Source organism: Stenella coeruleoalba (genome assembly GCF_951394435.1).
Source record: "Stenella coeruleoalba genome assembly, chromosome: 17".
Classification (NCBI taxonomy): domain Eukaryota; kingdom Metazoa; phylum Chordata; class Mammalia; order Artiodactyla; family Delphinidae; genus Stenella; species Stenella coeruleoalba.
In genome coordinates this window covers 5,562,192-5,583,894 of record NC_137163.1, presented here as the reverse complement: position 1 = coordinate 5,583,894, position 21,703 = coordinate 5,562,192, and the positions used below count along the sequence as shown (strand labels likewise).

Here is a 21,703-nt window from a genome sequence, read left to right as displayed (position 1 = left end):
TTTGCTAACGGTAAAGACTCAAAACTGTTTCCTGCAACAATACCGTTTGCAGAATGCTTCATCTAAATCAGCATTAGGTGAAACTTCTCCATCCCCTGCTTTTCATCAAATACATTCCAACCGGAATTAACAATCTTTCTTCTCCTGTTGAGGCTGCCTTCCCTCTTTGATCATGAGAGTCTCCTCCAATTTTTCAAACAAGAACCACGCTTAACTTGCTCTAAGGATAAATTCCCAGAATTGAGACGAATGTTTATATAAGAAAAACTGTGGACAAAAGCTCTCCTCACCATACACTTTCAGGTTTAATTCTCAGGCTATGAGGTAGACACCAAGACAATATCCATTTTACAGATGAGGAAACGGTATCAGGCAGGTTAAGTAACCTAGCCAAGTTCACAGTGATTGACATTGCCAGAGGGTGAACTTTTTTTTGCTGACACCCAACCTATGCTCTTAACTCTTAGCAGTTCATGCACCTGTACCAGTGCTCTGTGCTTCATATCTCTTGTTCTGATAAAACTGTATCTTATTCTCTTGAAGATGTGAACAAAATACCTAAGGAGACATCCTCATATCTGGTTTCTTCTCTGGAAACATAGAGTCTGGAAGCTGGGGAGATGATAGATTCCTTATTAAACCTGCAAGGTCCAAAAGGAGAATTGTTTCACACCTCTTTTGCTTTCCCACTGAAATTTCAGTTGCTTATGTTGGAAAGATGTGCCTTCGTGGAGAGATAGATAGCATATGCCCAAGAGAAGAAGGTGTGTAGGTCTAAAGATGCCTAGAGCAACACTCTCAAAGGCAAGAGAAGCAAGTGTCAGGTCAACTGGGATCAGAGACCATCACTGAGCATCGATGAATGTCGATGACGATGAATGTCAAATCTTCATAAGATTTCCTAATGGTACTACAGGTACTTCATACGTAAATCCTTATCCAATGGTGCCTAAGGATCCTTTCCGTCATTTGGAAGCCAGTATTATTTAAACCAACATTTGTAGCCGTATTTTAGCCACTTCTGGATGTTCAATAAAATAAAGAACTGACAAAAGGGAAGAACCGGTGTCCCCTTTTCTGGAAGGCTGCTTTGACCCGTCCCTCTCCCTTTGGGCTGGGTAGCCAACACTTCTGTTCTCCCTCAGGTGATTACTTCAAAGATGTAAAGTAGATGTAAAGAAGATGATTACTTCAAAGGAGTATTACTCACACAGGCGTAGGCCAAGTGGTCAGAACCCTGGAACAAGAAACCCAAGACTTTCATTAAGTTGCCCAGAAACAGCAGAAAAACAGACTGATAAACTCATTGACTGTGCTCTCTGGACTCAACAAATGGACTTTGGGCTCAGCCATCGGCAGCACCAACTCTACTGTAATCAGTCAGTCCAGAGCAGATGACAGGTAATTTTTTAAACCAATCACTTATCTTTATGTAACTGCATGACTTCTGCCTTTGTCAGAGACAGGTCTTCACTGGCACGGCTCTCTCTCCTTCCTACCCATATTGAGGGAAACCCCCAAAGCTTTAAAATAATTGTGTCTGACTTATTCTTTGCAGTTTCATACTCATTCTGTTTCTTTTATTGTTGTTTTCTTTTGTAATAGTACATTTTGACATTAGTACGCTGAACAGAGGTATACATCTCTTGCTTCTCTCTTCCAGTAGTACATGAATACACCTATTCACTCAGCAGACAGTTTGGCAGAGATTTTAAGCCAAGTCCTGTGTTACACACCAGACTTGTAAACTAAATAAACACCCCTAGTACTAAGTCCTGATAATACAGTGAGGGTGGCGGTAGAGGGAAAGAATCACAGACACATAATGATAATGGAAGGACATAAATGCGCTGTGAGAGAGACGTTTGCAAAGCAAACCTTCTCCCTCTGTACAGCTCTGTCGACTTGACTGGAAAATAATCCCAGGCCAAAATCCAAGACTTATTAAGTTTAACTGTGCATGACTTGAGTCTTTTCAATTAACTTTTTTTTCCTGATAATCTTATTGTTTAGTAGATTACATTTAGAAAATCTGAAATAGCACAAAGAAGGCACATGTTAGAATAATCTAATATATATATTAGATAATAATCTAATCTATATATATATATATATATATACACACACACACACACACACACACACACACACATACACCAAAGATAGGACAAAACTGAGAGGAAGCATAAAAATGCCCCTTAGAAACTGGACCTTGCAAGTACAATACAGTGATCTTGTCTTCCTTGTTGAAATACCCAGTGGATATGCCTTTGCACTAATGGAGGGTTAGAGAAGCAAGTGGCAAACTGGAAGATTTCAGACTTTAGAATCGGTTATCATTTTGAATTTTTGTTCTGCCATTGATTAGCTGTGTGATTTGGGCAAGATTTTGTTTATTCATTGATTTAAATATCCAAGCCTCAGTTTTCTCATATGCAAATTAAGAATGCAATATAGTATATTGTGTATATTTGTTTCACATCCTTCCTTTGACAGCACTCCTACCATCTCCATTTTGTCCTGATCATGACCCTACTTCCTTCCCACCCTTAGATGCCATCCTTACCACAGTAGAGAATGAGCTCATCACCCTGACCATGAGAAAGTGTTAAAATAAAGTCACCTGCTCTAAGCAGGGCTCTGACTCAGTGTCCTCCTTGAGATTGGTCTATGGACACTGGAAAAGAAAAGAACTCTTTAATTTTGGATTATGAGTCTTGAGGGTCTTGGGAATCCAGTGATGATGCTGCTTCTCCTGGAAAGAGCTTGCCTAATGACAAAGCCAACACAGAAGGATAAAAGGCAGAAATATTGAAAGGGAAGCAAACACTAACGTCAAATTCAAAGCCTCACTTGAGCTTCTGAATCCAGCCATGCCTGGTTTTGGTCCCAACCTTATACTTCACAGTTAGGACTTCACAAAATCGTCTCTTTTTGTGAGTTAGATTTGAGATCCTGTCATTTGCAATGGCTGGAGTCCCAAAAAAATACTTAACTTTCAGGGTTATTTTAATGATTTGAGGTATAACGTGCTCAAAGCACATAATGATCATTCCAAGAATGGCAGGTCCTTTTATTGTTTCTTTAGATAAATGAAGTGGAATGCTCCCTTGACCAATTTGCCTTGGATTAATCTTGATTTTTTTTTCTCTATTTGTTGCCATTATTAATCCTCAAGGCCCATGGAAATGGGTATATTTTAGCAGACTACTCACACATTGAGATGTGTTTGTTTTTAATTTACACATTTAAATACGTTTAATAGAGGTTCGCATATTGTGATATTCAAATTTCTATTCATACTCTATGACACTAATAAAAGGTATTTCCCTTAATTGGAAGCAAGAGGGTTATGAAGTTAATAAGAGCTCTAATAATACTTTTGTTTATAATAGTCTTCAGCCTCTTTAATGAGGAAGGGGAATAACCAATATTTATTAGGTGAACATTATGTCTCAGAAAACTTACCAAATTTTAATGAATGTTTATCTCATTTGGGTCTCACTCTAAATCTCTAAAGTTGAGCTTTTCATCCTTATTACACAGATGAGGAGACTGAAGCTGAGAGATTTTCAGTGGTTTGACTAAGTTGATGGAGATAAAGAGAGATCAAGTTGATAGTCAAACGTAAGTATGTCTTCCTCCAAAGCCTGGGTTCTTTCTAATGTGCCAAAATGTTTCTCTATAAAGAATAAAAAGAGAGGCATCGACTGGGAAATTAAGAAGCAGTAATGTTCTTCCAGAACAGAATTTTGGAAACAAGATCTAGCTTCTACGTGGCTGTCCAAGACAAATTTACCACGGGGTCCTTGCATTTAGCTAAGCTTGTTATCACCTTGGAGTGTCTGCATCAGCTGCCCTCTCTGGCTAACAGGCTTTTCCTACTGACCGTCTCAGGAAGCAGGGCGACCCCTGGTACATTCCTGTCTCAACTTAAATGCCCCTGCTCAGCGAGGCCTTCCCTAACCACTCTCCCCCATTGCCCTTTATCGCTCCTTTTTTAAATTGAAGTATAGTTGATTTACAATGTTGTGTTGATTTCTGTCATACAGCAAAGTGATACAGTTTATATATATATATATATATTCTTTTCCATTATGGTTTATCACAGGATACTGAATATAGTTCTCTGTGCTCTACAGTAAGCCCTTGTTGTGTATCCATTCTGTATATAATAGTTTGCACCTGCTCACCCCAGACGCCCCTACCTCCCCTCCGCCTTGGCAATCTACAGATTTAACGTGATCCGTGTCAAATTACCCGTGATGTTTTTCACAGAACTAGAAGAAATAATCCTAAAATTTAATGTGGAACCATAAAAGACCCAAAATTGCCAAAACCCTTTATCTCTTTAGGCTGTTTTATTTTCTTCATAGAACTTAGCACTAACTGAACTCTTTGTTTGTTCATGTCCATCTCCCCTCCACTAAAATTTTAATTTCATGACCAGAAGGAACCTTTTCGTCCTCTCTCCTCTGAATCTTCAACTCCTTAAACAGTATCTGGTACGTAGCAGGTGCAAAGCACATATCTGTTGCATGTTGAGCAAACCACATTTGTTGTGAGGATTCAGTGAGACAACATGTGATACAGATGTTATTATTCTGCCCTCTGGTGCCTCATCCATGGGGCCCAGGTACTTGGATGTGAGCACCACTCTCCCTTTACCCACAGGGCTCACGGACACCTCCGGAGCAGGGATGGGTTGCGGGCTCTGCCTGGGCAGCTGAGCAGATTAGGTCCTGAAAACTTCCCTCTGAGCTACGTGGTCTCCAAGAGAAGTGACCATCCCCTAGTCTTCAGGGAAGATGGAGCAAACACAGGCCCTTTGGGACCTTAACACTGTGCACAATTCTGGCCAGAGTCACTCAGTCGAGTCTGGGAGGCCGGCTGGTGGGCTGGAAGTGGGCACCCCTGGATCCTGAGTGCCAGCTAGATAGGACATCTCATCTGAGGCAGTTCAAAGCAGGCAGGAAGAATGGGTTATCCCACCTGGGGTCACCGAGTACAGGCAGAGTCAGAAGGCAGAGAGAACAGAAGCCACCGGGGTCTGAGAGGGCAGGATGAGATGGGGACCATGAGACGGAGCCCAGGATCTGGAAGCTGCTTGGGACCCCAGATCCGTGGGTGAGCATGTTGTGAGCAAGTACAGAGGGTCATGCGTGATAGGCCACGTCACTGACCTGATTTGGTCACTATGCAGAACCTGGCCAGTGCAGGGCAGAGGTCAAGGACAGTGGCAGGTGGGTCCTGACATTCACATGCAACCTGCTTTGTTACATAGAGAAATGAGTGCTGGGCTGGGGACCAGTACATTAGGGTTCTACACGTAGCACAAACCAAGGACACCATGGCCCTGCATACCTCTCTCCCTCTCAACACCCTTCACCCCAATGTTATCGTTAAGTGTCGAGATCAACCTCTTGAAAATTTTAATCTTCTTTCCCAAATTTCCACTGTCTCTGTCCTGGCTAGGCCTGCCCTCCCGGGTTACTGCAAAAATCTGTTAATTTCCTTGCTTCCTATACCAGCCTCCTCCAACAATCTTATAGTTTCCAGAGTGACAGTCTCTAAAAACTTTGAACTTATTCCTCCATGACCCTGCATAAATGCCATCAGTAGCTTACCACTGCCCACAGGATAAAAACTAAGCCTCTTACTTTGGCATAAAAGATCCTTTATGATCCTTTATGGTCAGGATCCTCCTGCTTGTGCTATGCCCCTCTCCTCGCAGTTCTGTGAGCACATTGTATTTCGCCCTTGTGATTTTCTATGCACTATTTCTTCTATGGGATATTCACTTCCCTCCACTGTCTGCCTGGTAAATTACTAGCACTCATCTGGCTCAGTACAGTCATTACTTGCTCTCGGGCATCTTTTCTCAAGTTCTTCCCTCACTACCCTGGTTTACGGACTCCTGCCTGGTCTTTCCAGAGCCCCCGTACCTACCTCAGTCACAGCCCTTCACACTTTCTTCCATTAATGCTTGTTTCCGTGTCGATAGACTTCACCAGCCTGTAGTCCACAGCTGGCAAGAAGCAGGGGCTCAGAAGAGTGTGGCTGAGTAAATGGGCGCTTATTCCACTTGAGAGGGTGGGGGAGATAGGGAAGTTATGAGCAAGATGTGAATAGGAAGCTCCCCAAGTCCAGAGTTCTCCATGGGAACTCAAGTTGTTACCAGGAGAAAGGGCACTCCGAAATCCCACACTAGGGAATTTCATTAGTTTCATTAATTCAGTGGCATTAGTTTCATTAGTCGAGAGCCATGCTGCTCAAAAGGCTTGTCCTCCAGCTGCCGGTTCCAGGGCTGTGACGGGAGCATGCGTCTGCGTCCGCATCCATGACACACACCCCCTCCTTGGTCAGCAGAGCCTTTCCAAGAAAAGATTTGCCACCTGCAGTGTGCAACTGATTGCATTCAGGCACAAACCCTTTTCTCACCGCAGAGTGAAAACACACTGTTTGGGGCTAGCAGAGGTCCTTGGGTCCTGCTTCTAGAATCTTCTGACTGAGTTTAGGAGACCAGGCAGGACTTTAGGAGGAGTCAGTTTTCACCTGGTATGAAAGCTTGGTGTAAACATAAAACTGTCATTTGTTTCCTTACTTCTTCCCATGGCCCAAATTAATATCTACCTCAAGGCTTTAAAAAAGTAAAAAAGAGGGGCCATGCCTAAAAAGAAAAAGAATCACTCAAAGTTTCAGCCAGCTCTGCCCCTCACTGTCTTTGTGACCTTGGCCAAATCACACCCTCTCCTTTTTGCATTAGGAGGACTGATTAATCCCTTTCCCTGTTCTTTCGTGGCACTTGTGAAGATTAAATGTGATAATGGTTGGAAAAGTGCTTGAAGAACTGTAAATTGCTGTACAAATGGAAGGGATTAAGGGATTAGCTTCAATCCGGTAAAGATTTTCTCTTTTATAGAACAACCCGCTAAACATCGGTCCCTATGAGTTGCCCGCACACACACGTTAACACACACCCGAGCGACGTGTGCCCTAATGTTCCTTCCTGTCTCCCCAAGCGGTTTTCTCAACCTTCCCCCTACAACGCCCTTCTGCAACACATCAAGATCTTTATCCAACATGACTTTAGGGAAACCGTATAACGTTAAAGGCTTCTCATGCCTGAGGACAACGTGTATGATGAAATGGTGTGTGTGTGTGTGTGTGTGTGTGTGTGTCTGTCTGTCTGTCTGTCTGCAAGTGTTTGTGTTTTCCTTCATTTCTCGGTTGTTTGGATTGTTCAGTGGAAAAAGAAATGCAAAGGAAAAGTCTGAGAGAAACAGGAAAAGTTGCTGTTTTATTCTTCTTGACTAGGATTGTTTATAAACAGAAGGCTGATTACAAACTAGTATCCCCACCCTAAGCTATTTTGTCATATTCCTCATCTTTTTCAGAAGATAGTTATTGTCTGACTTTTCTTAAAATCTGAACAATTTTCCTCCAAGCATCTTGCAAATTACCCTCTTGAGAGAGGATTGCTACTCCAGCCCATCCGTTTGACAATTATAGAATGGGCGATGAATTTCCTACTGATTACCTGTTTGACCTCAGACATGAACTGGTCTAATACTGCCAAGAAACTTGGGGGCCCCGATGTATTTGCAGACACTCTGAGATAACCCTTAAAATAGTGTATATCTTGTATGTGTCCATTTTTGTGCTTATCTCCCTTCCTGAAAGTGAGCTTCTTAAGGGCAGGGACTGTGTCTCTTCATCTCTATATCCCACACCTAGCCCTGCTTAACATAGAAGCCGTCTTGCTTATTAAATGACTGAAGCAATATATGTACCTGTATATTTACATACACCTAGCCTGTCCTTGTTCTCACATTTTCAGTGTTTATTTTTTATATTATATATGAAAAATTTGCTCCTTTGTAATAATAAATAATTCTATCAGTATTTTTCTATAGAAATGCATACCCGATGCATAATTCAGAGATTATTCCTATTTACTCACATATGTATCTTTGAATTTTTATAGCAAAATATGTATTAGCTACAAGAAATGAAAAGCAAGAACAATGCAATTTCATTCTTCTATGTTTTCAATTTAACTCCCATGGAGTAGACACAAACTGATTGCAAAGTGGATCCTGAGAAAGAACTCATTTTATGATTCTGTGTGACTTTACACTCTGTCTGCTACAGTTGGGCTGGGTAGGATGGGGAGGCTAGAGGTAGAAGATGAGATGAGAGGAGGAAAAATACTTGAAGGCAGCAGATAGGAAATAACAAAATGAAAAGGCATGTTAGTTATGGGGTGTGCATTCTGGGCAGTAGTCAGCCAGGAAAATGATTTTTTTTTTCCTTGAAAACCCGGGGACGGTAATTAAATTCCTCCCACTACAGTTACATAGCATTTCATAGAGGGTATTGTGATGTTTTTCCATTCAAAGAGAGCCACACTTGTTGAATTTTGTCATTTTCATGGATTCACAAAATAGCTATTTGGGACAAAAATAACTAAAGACCTAGGTAGACTGTTTATAAATTCTGGGTAATCAAGGCACGATTCCTTTAAAGGCTAACGTTTGAGGAAATGTATCCTCAAAAACTAGCATTTTATTTAATGCTAAGCCCAACTTATGTGCACTGTAAATAAGTATAATATTAGTATTGGATTACACAGACCCAATACTGCCTTTACCATTCTAAGGACATAATCAGTGTCACAGTGAGGTGAAACTGGTAAATAGTATGAGACCCACAGTTAGGTGACTCTTATATATTACTTTTAAAGAACAAAGATTTGAGGCTTCCCTGGTGGTGCAGTGGTTGCGAGTCCGCCTGCCGATGCAGGGGACGTGGGTTCGTGCCCCGGTCCGGGAAGATCCCACATGCCGCGGAGCGGCTGGGCCCGTGAGCCATGGCCGCTGAGCCTGCGCGGCCAGAGCCTGTGCTCCGCAATGGGAGAGGCCACAACAGTGAGAGGCCCGCGTACCGCAAAACAAACAAACACAAAAAAAACAAAGATTTGATCTAATATTTATTAAAGCCTATATAGACAAACTCTTACTACATTTGTGTGTGTAGGTGGACAACACTCGTATTCAATATATGGTTAAGTGGTATGTGGACGGTACTAATAAATATTTGTTGAACACCTCCATTAATCACAAGTTTGGGCAGAATATACTTTGTCCTATAGACTGGGTTCACTCTTGTTATCGTTAAAATTTTTCAAGGAAAAAACAACTTAATGTAAGCGACGCAGTGCTGTTGGTATTTGTCACAGTTTTTCAGATTCTATAGAGGAGTTGAGGAAACAAGTCTTCTTGGTGTGTTGTAGGCTCTTCCAGGATGAGTACAGGGGCAGTTTCTGCATTTCATTCAGAAGACTGAGCCCAAGTTTCACCCCATTACCAGCTATGTGAGGTTGGCCAAGTCACAGATTTCTTTAGTCTTTATTTTCTTACATGTGTAAAATGAGTAAGATCACATGTGAGGATTCCATTAAGAAATTTTTAAGTGTATTGTCTTTCTGTATATACGTGACAACTTATCTGAAGCTCCAGCAAACCCAGTACCAAAACTGTCTTATGCACCAGTAAGCACTTTCTATGAATTATCCTATATCATCCTCACAGACACACATCATTTCTCCCAGGTATAAGATGGGAAGCTAAGGACTAGAAAGGTTAAGTGATTTATCCACGCTGAGGTAGCTGTTAAGGGGCGTATTGTAGATTTACAGTAATATCTTTCAGGACCTCAAGAAATTGAACAATTTGCCATAGAGTTTGCCATGATTTCTACATTCTCCACTTTACTAGGTGGTATATACAGTTGTCACATCACCTTCAGAGGTTGTCCCTAAAAGACAGATACACGGTGTCTGCGTTTCAGATGACCAAGCTGAGAGTGAGTCAGCTCTGGAGAGAAGTGCGTGGCTCCCGCCGCACCGGCCTCTGGTCTCATCGGAGGAGGCTTGACTTGCAGGTGAAGGGATGGCTGTGCTTCTTGAGGTCTGCAGAGATCTTCCCTTCTGCTTACGTGAGTGTCACGCTCAGGGTCGCTGACTCAGGCACGCCATTTATGTGTTTTGAGTCAGAGAAACAAATAGAAACACACACAGGAAAAGTCACAGATTTTATATGTATATATAAAGTCCTAATAGTCGTTCCTCGGTGATGCGCAAACTACCGTTACATCGACAATCTCAGTCAAGGCTAGTTTTAGAAATGCACCGTCGCGCTCCTCCTGTTACGACTTTGTGTCTGGCACAGGTAGTTAGGCGCAAGCTTAACTTATCGCAAGCATAAATTAAAGGCAGAATTATGTAAGCTTTATTTTTTTTCCTCATGCTGTGCAGTTGCTTCTATACCAATAATTAGGATGGGGAAATAGGCCACCAGAGATTGGCTTTGCAAAGGCCCCACCTGCTCTGGCTCATCTTGCCTGGGGCTGGACTCTCTCTCGGGGCGAAAGGAGATCCAAGAATAGCAGGTGGTGTTTAAATTCATAAGTCAAGAAAGTGCTGAGGAAAAATTATAAACAATGTAATAAGTTTACTCTGTCTTCAATGTATCATCCCTAACATTTTTTTTACTTAAAATTTTTTTTATTATGAAATAGATCACAAATAAAGACTACTTTAAAAATGAACCTCTGAGTACTCGGCATGTATTAAGAAAATAATATCACCAGTACGTTAGAAGGCCCTGTGGGCCCCTCCCCAATTACATCCTGTTCACTAACTACCCTCCTCCCACCCTGCCCTTGTAACTGTTATCTGTCATGGTATCTAAATTTCCTTATTATCTTTATATCATCCCTAAAATTTTAACAGTACTCTACAACATGGCTGTTGGTAAGGATCTTCATGGGTGTAAGTCCTCTCACAGCATATCCTAGGAATTCCTGCTTGCCATTTGTAGGGGAAACTGGACTTGCTCCACACAGAGAAGGAAAATACAATTAAAATAAATATCAAAATCAGAGAAATATATTATGGTATTTGGCTGATAGAATTTGATGTAGCCACGAATGTCATATTGTAAAATATATACAATCTATTGTGAAGTACAAAATATTATAAAACAATATTCAATCATGTATAAATTATATAGATTAGATTTGAAAAATACATGTATAGAAGACAAAGGAACAGATATTTAGTTAAATGCTGGGAAGTTATCGGTGGCTGTCTCTGGGCTGTACTCCCTATAGATGGGCAGCAAGTCTTTTTTTGAAAAGGGATTAGGACAGCACAGAGCCATGTCTACTATGGTCCATCCCTTGTCTGCTAAATGTCCTTCTCCATATGTATTTGGGGACCAGGATATCTAACTTGAAGAGCCCATAGATACAAGGATGGGAAACATATGCTTCTTTTGTGAGTGCCATGTATACCCCTAGACTCCCTGACCATACGTGCTTCCAGTGGGGAGCACGGTGCCATATTAAGATTTTTGGTTCAAAGCATAGACTGGTTCCTGGAGGACAGCACCCACTGCTCCTCAGGTAGTGTCTCCAAACTATTGTTTGCAGCTGTGCTTCATCAAGCCAGGTCAGCATTCTGCCAAGTCAGAAGCTTTTAGGTAGTGTGGTGTGCTACACCCGGAGGATTCCATGCCTATGCACTCGCCCCCCTCAGCATCTTTTCTGTGAGGTGAATTCCCTGGATTCACATGATTGGAGCCTTTTGATTGTGGATCAAATGCTCCGTAATCCCTTGAGACTAGGGAAAGCAGATCTGTACCTGGAGTATGTGTCCACTACTGTGAGAACAAACTGCTGGTCCTTTCAGAGTAGAAGGGGCCTTGCGTGTTCGATTGTCACCAGTGGCTTCAGGGCCTCTCTGAGAAATTGTGTCCCATTGAGAGTTCCGCATTGGTTTCTGCTGGTGGGGGGTTTAACACTTGGTAGTGGCAATAGATCAACCTTGGTGAGCCTTTCTTTGTTATAGGGCTGGCGAATAGCTTCCATCTCTGCCACTGTAGCCACTCCACCCATGTGCCTGTCGTGGTAGCACTTGGGTACTCAGTGACAGAGGGCAGCTGACATCAGATGGCTGGGTCCTTTTGGTACTGGGCGGGTGCCTCTTCCATGGAAAGTGCTCTTTGATGGACGTTAATATGGGATACTAAGAACTTGAGACTTCATTACCCCTCCAATCCCAGACCTCCTCATTATCAATATTCTAATAGTTTCTCTTGAAGCCCCTGAACAGGCAGCCAGAGCATTCGCTGCTGCCCCTGACTCCTTATTTAATCTGCATTTGGGCTACTACTTTTTCCATACAAATTGGATGACCATGAGCGCCATCTGAAGCTCTGCCCGCTGGGAAGGCATTCCCTCACGCTTACCGCTGTCTTTAAGACCATCTCTGAAAGATTAATTTTTACATCTTTGAGGGATTTGGTATATGAAAGAGAGAGAGAGACAGAGAGAGAGAGAGAGGGAGAGAGAGCTGTATGTGGTCTGCAAGTTATAAAATATTTACAGAAATATTTTCACAGAAAACATTTGTCAGTCTCTTTTCTGTATCCTCAGTATTTTTTCTTTGCTTGATTTATAATTTTCTTACCGAGGTGTGTTAACATCTTTCTATTTAGTATTCTTTAGTTAATCAAATGTCCTTTCTACTTTAACTTCTAGCATCTGTGTTTTTAAGTACTCATAGGTCCAGGATTATATTATCTTTCTGGTGAATTATTCATTTTATCATTTATAAAGGTCACCTTTCTCCATATTAATGCTTTCTGCATTCACTTAATTAGTATCTGTCTCGCCTATATTAAAAGAAAGCTGGTGTCCAAATATTGATATCAGAGTTAACATTCTCATAAGGGATATGTTTATTTGGGGTATTTATGGGAGAATCTTAGATTTTGGAAATGGGCTCAGAAAACTTTTGAATTTCCTTCCCCTGGGTGTTCCACGGGTGTTCCAGGTTTGAGATAAGTTAGTTCGTTCATTTATTGGTTTAGAGATCACTGAGCATTTCAGATAGAGCAAAAGCAGCACTCCACGCAGGCTTGGGTGTTTAACAGTTTCTCATGAATGAATGACCTTCCTTATTCTTTCCTCTCAGCTAGAGCTCTGGCTAGAGACAATGTTCTTTGCCTCTTTCCTTGGCTGTTGAACAGTATTTCTCTGGTCCCTCCTTCACTTAGGCATTTGGTTTTCTCAGGTCCTGAATCAACACAGGAAACCCATTTCAAAATCTCTGGATACTCATTTCAAACTCTCTGGATAACCTGGCCAAATAGCAAACCTTCTTCCCTTCTATGGGGCTAACATCCCTTAGGCCCCTGGAATGTCTGTCTAATGTGTATCTCTAGGCTCCAAAGACTTCAGGAGCAGCTCAGGAACTAATACCATTGGTTTCTAGCACCTGGAATTTCCCTTTCCCTTTTGGATTTTTATGTTCACTTACATATTTAATCATTTTTTAAACATCTTTATTGGGGTATAATTGCTTTACAATGGTGTGTTAGTTTCTGCTTTATAACAAAGTGAATCAGTTATACATATATATATATATATATATATGTTCCCATATCTCTTTGCTCTTGCGTCTCCCTCCCTCCCACCCTCCCTATCCCACCCCTCCAGGCAGTCACAGAGCACCGAGCGGATATCCCTGTGCTATGTGGCTGCTTCCCACTAGCTATCTACCTTACGTTTGGTAGTGTATATATGTCCATGCCTCTCTCTCGCTTTGTCACAGCTCACCCTTCCCCCTCTCCATATCCTCAAGTCCGTTCTCCAGTAGGTCTGTGTCTTTTTTCCTGTCTTACCCCTAGGTTCTTCATGACATTTTTTTTCTTAAATTCCATATATATGTGTTAGCATACGGTATTTGTCTTTCTCTTTCTGACTTCACTCTGTATGACAGACTCTAGGTCCATCCACCTCACTACAAATAGCTCAATTTCGTTTTTTTTATGGCTGAGTAATATCCCATTGTATATATGTGCCACATCTTCTTTATCCATTCATCCGATGATGGGCATTTAGGTTGTTTCCATCTCCGGGCTATTGTAAATAGAGCTGCAATGAACATTTTGGTACATGACTCTTTTTGAATTATGGTTTTCTCAGGGTATATGCCCAGTAGTGGGATTGCTGGGTCATATGGTAGTTCTATTTGTAGTTTTTTAAGGAACCTCCATACTGTTCTCCATAGTGGCTGTACCAATTCACATTCCCACAAGCAGTGCAGGAGTGTTCCCTTTTCTCCACACCGTCTCCAGCATTTATTGTTTCTACATTTTTTGATGGTGGCCATTCTGACTGGTGTGAGATGATATCTCATTATAGTTTTGATTTGCATTTCTCTAATGATTAATGATGTTGAGCATTCTTTCATGTGTTTGTTGGCAGTCTGTATATCTTCTTTGGAGAAATGTCTATTTAGGTCTTCTGCCCATTTTTGGATTGGGTGGTTTGTTTTTTTGTTATTGAGCTGGTTGTAAATTTTGGAAATTAATCCTTTGTCAGTTGCTTCATTTGCAAATATTTTCTCCCATTCTGAGGGTTGTCTTTTGGTCTTGTTTATGGTTTCCTCTGCTGTGCAAAAGCTTTGAAGTTTCATTAGGTCCCATTTGTTTATTTTTGTTTTTATTTCCATTTCTCTAGGAGGTGGGTCAAAAAGGATCTTGCTGTGATTTATGTCATAGAGTGTTCTGCCTATGTTTTTCTCTAAGAGTTTGATAGTTTCTGACCTTACATTTAGGTCTTTAATCCATTTTGAGCTTATTTTTGTGTATGGTGTTAGGGAGTGATCTAATCTCATACTTTTACATGTACTGTACAGTTTTCCCAGCACCATTTATTGAAGAGGCTGTCCTTTCTCCACTGTACATTCCTGCCTCCTTTATCAAAGATAAGGTGACCATATGTGCGTGGGTTTATCTCTGGGCTTTCTATCCTGTTCCATTGATCTGTTTTTCTGCCAGTACCATACTGTCTTGATTACTGTAGCTTTGTAGTATAGTCTGAAGTCAGGGAGCCTGATTCCTCCATCTCTGTTTTTCGTTCTCAAGATTGCTTTGGCTATTCGGGGTCTTTTGTGTTTCCATATAAATTGTGAAATTTTTTGTTCTAGTTCTGTGAAAAATGCCAGTGGTAGTTTGATAGGGATTGCATTGAATCTGTAGATTGCTTTGGGTAGTAGAGTCATTTTCACAATGTTGATTCTTCCAATCCAAGAACATGGTATATCTCTCCATCTATTTGTATCATCTTTAATTTCTTTCATCAGTGTCTTATAATTTTCTGCATACAGGTCTTTTGTCTCCTTAGGTAGGTTTATTCCTAGATATTTTATTCTTTTTGTTGCAGTGGTAAATGGGAGTGTTTTCTTGATTTCACTTTCAGATTTTTCATTGTTAGTGTATAGGAATGCCAGAGATTTCTGTGCATTAATTTTGTATCCTGCTACTTTACCAAATTCATTGATTAGCTGTAGTAGTTTTCTGGTAGCATCTTTAGGATTCTCTATGTATAGTATCATGTCATCTGCAAACAGTGACAGCTTTACTTCTTCTTTTCCGATTTGGATTCCTTTTATTTCCTTTTCTTCTCTGATTGCTGTGGCTAAAACTTCCAAAACTGTATTGAATAAGAGTGGTAAGAGTTGGCAACCTTGTCTTGCTCCTGATCTTAGTGGAAATGCTTTCAGTTTTTCACCATTGAGGATGATGTTGGCTGTGGGTTTGTCATATATGGCCTTTATTATGTTGAGGAAAGTTCCCTCTATGCCTACTTTCTGCAGGGTTTTTATCATCAATGGGTGTTGAATTTTGTCAAAAGCTTTCTCTGCATCTATTCAGATGATCATATGGTTTTTCTCCTTCAGTTTGTTAATATGGTTTATCACATTGATTGATTTGCGTATATTGCAGAATCCTTGCATTCCTGGAATAAACCCCACTTGATCATGGTGTACGATCCTTTTAATGTGCTGTTGGATTCTGTTTGCTAGTATTTTGTTGAGGATTTTTGCATCTATGTTCATCAGTGATATTGGCCTGTAGTTTTCTTTCTTTGGGACATCCTTGTCTGGTTTTGGTATCAAGGTGATGGTGGCCTCGTAGAATGAATTTGGGAGTGTTCCTCCCTCTGCTATATTTTGGAGGAGTCTGAGAAGGATAGGTGATAGCTCTTCTCTAAATGTTTGATAGAATTCGCCTGTGAAGCCATCTGGTCCTGGGCTTTTGTTTGTTGGAAGATTTTTAATCACAGTTTCAATTTCAGTGCTTGTGATTGGTCTGTTCATATTTTTTATTTCTTCCTGATTCAGTCTTGGCAGGTTGTGCATTTCTAAGAATTTGTCCATTTCTTCCAGGTTGTCCATTTTATTGGCATAGAGTTGCTTGTAGTAATCTCTCATGATCTGTTGTATTTCTGCAGTATCAGTTACTTCTCCTTTTTCATTTCTAATTCTATTGATTTGAGTCTTCTCCCTTTTTTTCTTGATGAGTCTGGGTAATGTTTTATCAATTTTGTTTATCTTCTCAAAGAACCAGCTTTTAGTTTATTGATCTTTGCTATTGTTTCCTTCATTTCTTTTTCATTTATTTCTGATCTGATTTTTATGATTTCTTTCCTTCTGCTAACTTTGGGGGTTTTTTGTTCTTCTTTTTCTAATTGCTTTAGGTGCAAGGTTAGGTTGTTTATTTGAGATGTTTCCTGTTTCTTAAGGTGGGCTTGTATTGCTATAAACTTCCCTGTTAGAACTGCTTTTGCTGCATCCCACAGGTTTTGGATCTTTGTGTCTCCATTGTCATTTGTTTCTAGGTATTTTTTGATTTCCTCTTTGATTTCTTCAGTGATCACTTCGTTATTAAGTAGTGTATTGTTTAGCCTCCATGTGTTTGTATTTTTTACAGATCTTTTCCCGTAATTGATATCTAGTCTCATGGCATTGTGGTTGGAAAAGATACTTGATAAAATTTCAATTTTCTTAAATTTACCAAGGCCTGATTTGTGACCCAAGATATGATCTGTCCTGAAGAATGTTCCATGAGCACTTGAGAAAAATGTGTATTCTGTTGTTTTTGGATGGAATGTCCTATAAATATCAATTAAGTCCATCTTGTTTAATGTATCATTTAAAGCTTGTTTCCTTATTTATTTTCATTTTGGATGATCTGTCCATTGGTGAAAGTGGGGTGTTAAAGTCCCCTACTATGAATGTGTTACTGTCAATTTCCCCTTTTATGGCTGTTAGTATTTGCCTTATGTATTGAGGTGCTCCTATGTTGGGTGCATAAATATTTACAATTGTTATGTTGTCTTCTTTGATCGATCCCTTGATCATTATATAGTGTCCTTCTTTGTCTCTTCTAATAGTCTTTATTTTAAAGTCTATTTTGTCTGATACGAGAATTGCTACTCCAGCTTTCTTTTGGTTTCCATTTGCATGGAATATCTTTTTCCATCCCCTTAGTTTCAGTCTGTATGTGTCTCTAGGTCTGAAGTGGGTCTCTTGTAGACAGCACATATATGGGTCTTGTTTTTGTATCCATTCAGCCAATCTGTGTCTTTTGGTGGGAGCATTTAGTCCATTTACATTTAAGGTAATTATTGATATGTATGTTCGTATTCCCATTTTCTAAATTGTTTTGGGCTCGTTATTGTAGGTCTTTTCCTTCTCTTGTCTTTCTTGCCTAGAGAAGTTCCTTTAGCATTTGTTGTAAAGCTGGTTTGGTGGTGCTGAACTTTCTCAGCATTTGCTTGTCTGTAAAGGTTTTGATTTCTCCATCCAATCTGAATGAGATCCTTGCTGGGTAAAGTCATCTTGGTCGCAGGTTTTTCTCCTTCATCACTTTCAGTATGTCCTGCCACTCTCTTCTGGCCTGCAGAGTTTCTTCTGAGAGATCAGCTGTTAACCTTATGGGGATTCCCTTGTGTGTTATTAGTTGTTTTTCCCTTGCTGCTTTTAATATGCTTTCTTTGTATTTAATTTTTGACAGTTTGATTAATATGTGTCTTGGTGTATTTCTCCTTGGATTTATCCTGTATGGGACGCTCTGTGCTTCCTGGACTTGATTAACTATTTCCTTTCCCATATTAGGGAAGTTTTCAACTATAATCTCTTCAGATATTTTCTCAGTCCCTTTCTTTTTCTCTTCTTCTTCTGGAACCCTTATAATTCGAATGTTGGTGCGTTTAATATTGTCCCAGAGGTCTCTGAGACTGTCCTCAGTTCTTTTCATTCTTTATTCTGCTCTGCAGTAGTTATTTCCACTATTTTATCTTCCAGGTCACTTATCCATTCTTCTGCCTCAGTTATTCTGCTATTGATCCCATCTAGAGTATTTTTCATTTCATTTATTGTGTTGTTCATCATTGTTTGTTTCATCTTTAGTTCTTCTAGGTCCTTGTTACATGTTTCTTGCATTTTGTCTATTCTTTTTCCAAGATTTTGGATCATCTTTCCTATCATTATTCTGAATTCTTTTTCAGGTAGACTGCCTATTTCCTCTTCATTTGTTAGGTCTGGTGGGTTTTTATCTTGCTCCTTCATCTGCTGTGTGTTTTTCTGTCTTCTCATTTTGCTTATCTTACTGTGTTTGGGGTCTCCTTTTTGCAGGCTGCAGGTTCGTAGTTCCTGCTGTTTTTGATGTCTGTCCCCAGTGGCTAAGGTTGGTTCAGTGGGTTGTGTAGGCTTCCTGGTGGAGGGGACTAGTGCCTGTGTTCTGGTGGATGAGGCTGGATCTTGTCTTTCTGGTGGGCAAGTCCACGTCTGGTGGTGTGTTTTGGGGTGTCTGGGAATGATTATGATTTTAGGCAGCCTCTCTGCTAATGGGTGGGGTTGTGCTCCTGTTTTGCTAGTTGTTTGGCATATGTTGTCCAGCATTGTAGCTTGCTGGTCGTTGAGTGAAGCTGGGTGCTGGTGTTGAGATGGAGATCTCTGGGAGATTTTCGCCGTTTGATATTATGTGGAGCTGGGAGGTCTCTTGTGGACCAGTGTCCTGAAGTTGTCTCTCCCACCTCAGAGGCACAGCACTGACTCCTGGCTGCAGCACCAAGAGCCTTTCATCCACACGGCTCCTCAATTTGGGATGATTCGTTGTCTATTCAGGTATTCCACAGATGCAAGTTACATCAAGTTGATTGTGGAGATTTAATCCGCTGCTCCTGAGGCGGCTGGGAGAGATTTCCCTTTCTCTTTGTTCGCACAGCTCCCGGGGCTCAGCTTTGGATCTAGCCCCGCCTCTGCGTGTAGGTCGCTGGAGGGCGTCTGGTCTTCGCTCAGACAGGGCGGGGTTAAAGGAGCCGCTGATACGGGGGCTCTGGCTCACTCAGGCCGGGGGGAGGGAGGGGCACGGAGTGCGGGGCGGGCCTGCGGCGGCAGAGGCCGGCGTGACGTTGCACGAGCCTGAGGAGCGCCGTGCGTTCTCCCGGGGAAGTTGTCCCTGGATCCCGGGACCCTGGCAGTGGCGGGCTGCACAGGCTCCCAGGAGGGGAGGTGTAGAGAGTGACCTGTGCTCACACACAGGCTTCTTGGTGGCGGCAGCAGCAGCCTTAGCGTCTCATGCCCGTCTCTGGAGTCCGTGCTTTTAGCCGCGGCTCGCGCCGGTCTCTGGAGCTCCTTTAAGCAGCGTTCTTAATCCCCTCTCCTCGCACAGCAGAAAACAAAGAGGGAAGAAAAAGTCTCTTACCTCTTCGGCAGCTCCAGGCTTGTCCCGGACTCCCTCCCGGCCAGCCGCGGCGCACTAACCCCCTGCAGGCTGTGTTCACGCCGCCAACCCCAGGCCTCTCCCTGCGCTCCGACCGAAGCCCGAGCCTCAGCTTCCAGCCCCGCCCGCCCCGGTGGGGGAGCAGACAAGCCTCTCGGACTGGTGAGTGCCGGTCGGCCCTGAGCCTCTGTGCGGGAATCTCTCCCGTTTGTCCTCCGCACCCGTGTTGCTGTGCTCTCCTCCGCGGCTCCGAATCTTCCCCCACCGCCATCAGCCGTCTCCGCCCGCGAAGGGGCTTCTGGTGTGTGGAAACTTTTCCTCCTTCACGGCTCCCTCCCACTGGTGCAGGTCCCGTCCCTATCCTTTTGTCTCTGTTTATTCTTTTTTCTTTTGCCCTACGCAGGTACGTGGGGGGTTTCTTGCCTTTTGGGAGGTCTGAGGTCTTCTGCCAGCGTTCAGTAGGTGTTCTGTAGGAGTTGTTCCACGCGTAGATGTATTTCTGGTGTATCTGTGGGGAGGAAGGTGATCTCCGTGTCTTACTCTTCCGCCATCTTCCCCTGCGGCTACATATTTAATCTTTAAAGAATTAATTTTATCCCTTATTTCTAAGTAAGATACAAGAGTGGTAGCTATGTTACAGTATTAACTCAATCCACCATATGTCAGAACTTGAATCCAGCAATCTCATTTCTTCATCCCAGCAAACTTGTACATCATTATATTTTTATCCACACATCTAATAATGGGACACTTGAGCTTAACAACATTAGGTAATATATCCATGGTCACACAGCTATTAAACAATGAATAAAAAATCTGTGTTTTTTCCATGTTACTGTGTTGCAACTCTGACATATTGCAAGACAAGAAATCATGTTATAAGGATTTCTGAAGAAACATAATATGTAGGTAGGATTATATTCACCAGGAGTCTCCAGATTGCCTATGATAGAAATAGCTCAAACTGTTTAATGGAAAAAATGGCTTATGTATCTGAAAGATCCATTATGGAGTGGCCGCCGCTGTTCTTCTTCTAGCCAGTCCTGATTTCCTCTGCAGTGGCTTTGCTCTTGGGCAAGCTGGTCTAACATAGTAGAGAGATGGCCATAAACTGATTTCAGTCTGCATCTACAGTTGAATAGCTGGAAAGTGTCTCTCTCAACACTTCCAGCAAATTCCAAGGGATGTCATTCGTAAGACCAACTTTGGCCAATGGGCACTTTGATGGGTGATAGTGGCGAGGGTAGCTTGTTCCATGGATTAATTCTGAAACCCAGACCAGTGGAGGATCCAACCTCATAACAGTTTTTGGTTTTCAAGTTTACATTGATTAACAACATTCATCTGGCAGACGAATGAGGACGTGGGAGAAAAGAGGATCAGCCAGAAGGGTGTTGAGTGGGGTCAGGCCAAGACGAGATATAAATTGCTCCCACTATTGGCCAGACCTCAAAGACAAGCTCCTCCCTGCAGTGGAAGCTATGTCCCAGAAACACCTCTATAGCATGGACCAGAAACACAATTTTTTGTCAGAGAGGTACTGATCTTTGTCACAATAAAACTCGTTGACTGAATTCAGAATCTCCATAATCCCGGCACACTTTGTTCCAAGTAAGATTGAGATATGAGAAACTCTGGAGCAGATTCTAGTTCCTACTTTTCTTTTTTGGTTTCTTTTTTGCTTTTTTTTTTCTTTTTTGGTTTTTATTCTCAGAATGAAAATTTGGGTAATATTTTTGGATGTGGAGGAAACTGGGAGTCTCAGAAAATGTCAGGAAGAACTGGGCACAGCCAGGGCCCCTCTGAAGAATTTAAAGACTGTCTTAGGGTTGCTACAGTAGCCAGTACCTTTCTGGAATGTTTTAAAGTGGCTGGTAATGGTTTCCTGGACCAGACACTTCTTTTCATCTATCTATCATTGACATATCTTTCTACTTTTTGGAAGATATCAGAAGATAAGGGAAAGGAAGGGAAAGAAATAGAAATAGCTTTTATTGAGCTTCTACAATGTGTGCAGTCCCATAGTAGTTACAATGCATAGATTACCTCATTCAGTTGCT

General features: G+C 41.7%; 1 protein-coding gene across 12 annotated transcripts in view; it reads left to right on the top strand.

Moving 5' to 3' along the window:
- Nucleotides 1–21,703, top strand: part of LOC307176255 (uncharacterized protein) — a 321,330-nt gene that overhangs the window by 272,676 nt on the left and 26,951 nt on the right. For 10 of the 12 annotated variants that reach the window (XR_013824654.1, XR_013824655.1, XR_013824656.1 and 7 more), the window contains 2 exons: nt 1,146–1,401; nt 3,547–3,627. Coding sequence is in view for 1 of the 12 variants with exons in the window: in XM_079902182.1 (XP_079758308.1) it covers nt 9,853–9,999 (147 nt within the window). In the remaining 11 variants the exon portion in view is untranslated. Of the gene's footprint in view, nt 1–1,145; nt 1,402–3,546; nt 3,628–9,852; nt 10,000–21,703 lie in introns of all 12 variants that reach the window. The other 2 variants (XR_013824663.1, XM_079902182.1) reach the window with 1 other exon arrangement.